We start from the raw sequence: 3,080 nt of genomic DNA on the forward strand, positions 1-3,080 counted from the left end.
CCGCACAAGCCAGTCCAGGGGCACTGGCAACGATCTCGCTCGAAAATCCTACAGGAGCCAGTCAGGCGGTACTGGCAACGGCCACGCTCAAAATGGTGCATCTCATGTGCCACCCGCACAAGAACCAGTCCAGGGGCACTGGCAACGATCTTACTTGGCTTGCCGGGTCTTCTCACGCACAGCCCAATATATATATATATACATACGGCAGGCTTGTTTCAGTTTCCGTCTACCAAATCCACTGACAAGGCTTTGGTTGGCCTGAGGCTATAGTAGAAGACATTTACCCAAGGTGCCATGCAGTGGACCTGAACCCAGAACCATGTGGTTGGTAAGCAAGTTACTTACCACACAGCATGAATAAATAAGTATTATATTTGATAAAATAATCTGAATGCTAAAGGATTAAACATCAAATGCTTATGGCGGTCCACCGGGGTAAAATAGAAATCAAAAGGGTTTATAGGTAAAAAAATTAATTGGGGACAACAGGTATAGAGCATTCAGCAGCTATATAAAGCAGCTTTACATAGCAGCTGAAATATAAATAAAATAGGAAAGTCTTTTTCCCTTTACTTACAATGGGATATTTCTGAATGATAGATGTGAGTAGGCTGATAGCAGACTGGCGCCCTAACTCCTGGGTGTAGTTTAGCTGTTGAAAGATCAATTCCAGATGCTCGTAGAGTTTTTTACCAAGTGGGTAGTCAAAAATGAAACGAAGAATAACCTGGAAGAGATGAAAAGGACAAAGTGAGATGTATGGACAACATAGGGAACACAAGGCAAAGAATATCATTGCAAGAAATTCTTTAGCAAATACCATAACTGGTTAGGTTGTTAGCGGTACCACTGAAGGACATGTCTTTATGTAGTGTATTTAGTGTGTTGTTTAGCTCCAGATCGACTGCAACCCAACCATGGCTGTCCTGTCTCTTATTCAAACATAATTTTACTCAGGATTAAATTAGCAAGACAATATAATGTGAACCAAGGGGGTAATTTGGCTGCTATTTTTAGATAGTTGAGAAAACACAGGAAGGTTTCCTTATTAGCTCATACATCTAGAATATGCGATGTGGTATGAGGGAGATGCAGCTGCTATTTTTAGCTAGCTGAATGACTACAGACGTTCTTTGTTGGCTCATATATGTTGGGTGAGTTAGCTTGGTTGGTCCCTGGCGACACTTCCAACAAAACATTCAGCAATCTTACAATGGTGCCACTGCTTATATAGGCAAATGTCCCTACTCTATGGTTACAGGTCCAGTTTGACCTACAGAGGGGGCATTATTTCAAGTGTCCAGCTGCTGCTGCTGATGATGATAATGATGATGATAATGATAATAAATAATAAAGCTTGAACATACATCACGGGACTGTTTCTGGACAAATGGAATCTCAGATGTGAATGCCAACTTCTCAATATGCGATATCAATTCAACGATATTGTCACTCACAATTTTACGGTGAAGAATTGCCTGCAAAAATAAATAAATAAATACATATATAAATATATTTTCTTATCGTTAACTTTTTCAATACCAAACTGTCCAAAACTGTAGTTGGTTCCATGATACAAACTTAATACATTAAAGAGAGTTAAATTAAAATCTTCCATCGACGTCTCGTGTTAATTTATGTTTCAAACACCAGCTAAATAATGACAAAATTATTTTACTAAATTCTTAATTATTTCCAAAATTAACTAAAACAAAGGTAGCATTCTTTAACAGAAATATTGTAACTAAAGGGTTAAATAAATAAATAAATGCGCTCTTTTAAAGCCTAGCCAGGCTCATGGGCCCGGTTTCCCGGTTTCAATGGCGCATGTGTTACCAGCTGGACGGGACGCCAGTCCATCGCAGCGTTACTCATTTTTGCCAGTTGAATGGACTGGAGCAACGTGAAATGAAGTGTTTTGCTCAAGAACACAACGCGTCGCCCGGCCTAGGAATCGAAACCACAATCTTACGAACATGATGCTGATACCCTAACCACTAAGCCACGCGCCTCCACAACTAAAGGGTTAAAGTGATCTAAATTAAAACCTTCCATCAAAATTTTATGCTAATTTATGTTCCAAGCATAAGCTTAATCACAACAAAGATATTTTACAAAATTCTTTAATATTTTCAAGATTACTTTAAGCAAAGGTAGTGTATTTCAACAGAAATATGGGAATGAAAGGGCCAAATCTGATAAACACTGCAAGTAATTTAATGCTGGCCAAAGAGTCATTGAATCGAATCCTTTCTTGAACTCTCACCTTGATCAGGTTGAATGCACAGGCCTGCCGTGTATAGTCCATGATGTCTTCCTCACAGTACATCAATAAAACATGCAACTGGTTCTGCTGGAGTTTGTAGAAGTGAATCTCTCGCACCAGGATTGTGATTGACTGCAAAACAGAAACAAAGATGAGACGACAGGTGAAAGGAAGAGTTCATTAGGAAGTTAACTAAGGGGGGAGACAGGTTGAGGTCTGTGGAGTGGGGTGGGATGTCAGTGTTTGGTTGGCAGCAGACAGGAAGATGACTGGTTGAAAGAATTCCAAAATAGGATTGATAGAAGAGTTCACTAAAAGCAGATATCACAGAGAATAATAATAATAATAATAATAATAATAATAATAATGATAATAATAATAACAATAATAATAATAATAATAATAATCCTTTTTGCAGCACTGTCCGAGCGTGTTCATTGCCAGAGCAGCTATTTGGCTTCCTGCTAGTGGCCCATAAATAGCACCATTTGAGTGGAATCGTTACCAGCGTCGCCTTCTAGCACTTGTGGTGGTGGCACGTTAGAAAATCATTTGAGCGAGGTCGTTGCCAGTGCCGCTAGACTGGCTCCCGTGCAAGTGGCACGTAAAAAACACCTTTTTGAGCATGGCCGTTGCCAGTACCGCCTGACTGGCCCTCGTGCCGGTGGCACGTAAAAACACCCACTACAATCTTGGAGTGATTGGCGTTAGGAAGGGCATCCAGCTGTAGAAACTCTGCCAGATCAGATTGGAGCCTGGTGCAGTCTTCTGGCTTGCCAGTCCTCAGTCAAATCGTCCAACCCATGCTAGC

General features: G+C 40.5%; 1 protein-coding gene across 1 annotated transcript in view; it reads right to left on the minus strand.

The window, feature by feature from the left end:
- LOC106873497 (small subunit processome component 20 homolog) overlaps window positions 1–3,080 on the minus strand; it is a 79,953-nt gene that overhangs the window by 15,657 nt on the left and 61,216 nt on the right. The window contains exons 50-52 of the mRNA XM_052975687.1: window positions 2,270–2,401; window positions 1,371–1,481; window positions 581–730 (exon numbers count right to left, since the gene is read on the minus strand). Coding sequence (XP_052831647.1) covers window positions 581–730; window positions 1,371–1,481; window positions 2,270–2,401 — 393 coding nt within the window. The remainder of the gene's footprint in view (window positions 1–580; window positions 731–1,370; window positions 1,482–2,269; window positions 2,402–3,080) is intronic.

Source organism: Octopus bimaculoides, chromosome 22, assembly GCF_001194135.2.
Source record: "Octopus bimaculoides isolate UCB-OBI-ISO-001 chromosome 22, ASM119413v2, whole genome shotgun sequence".
Classification (NCBI taxonomy): domain Eukaryota; kingdom Metazoa; phylum Mollusca; class Cephalopoda; order Octopoda; family Octopodidae; genus Octopus; species Octopus bimaculoides.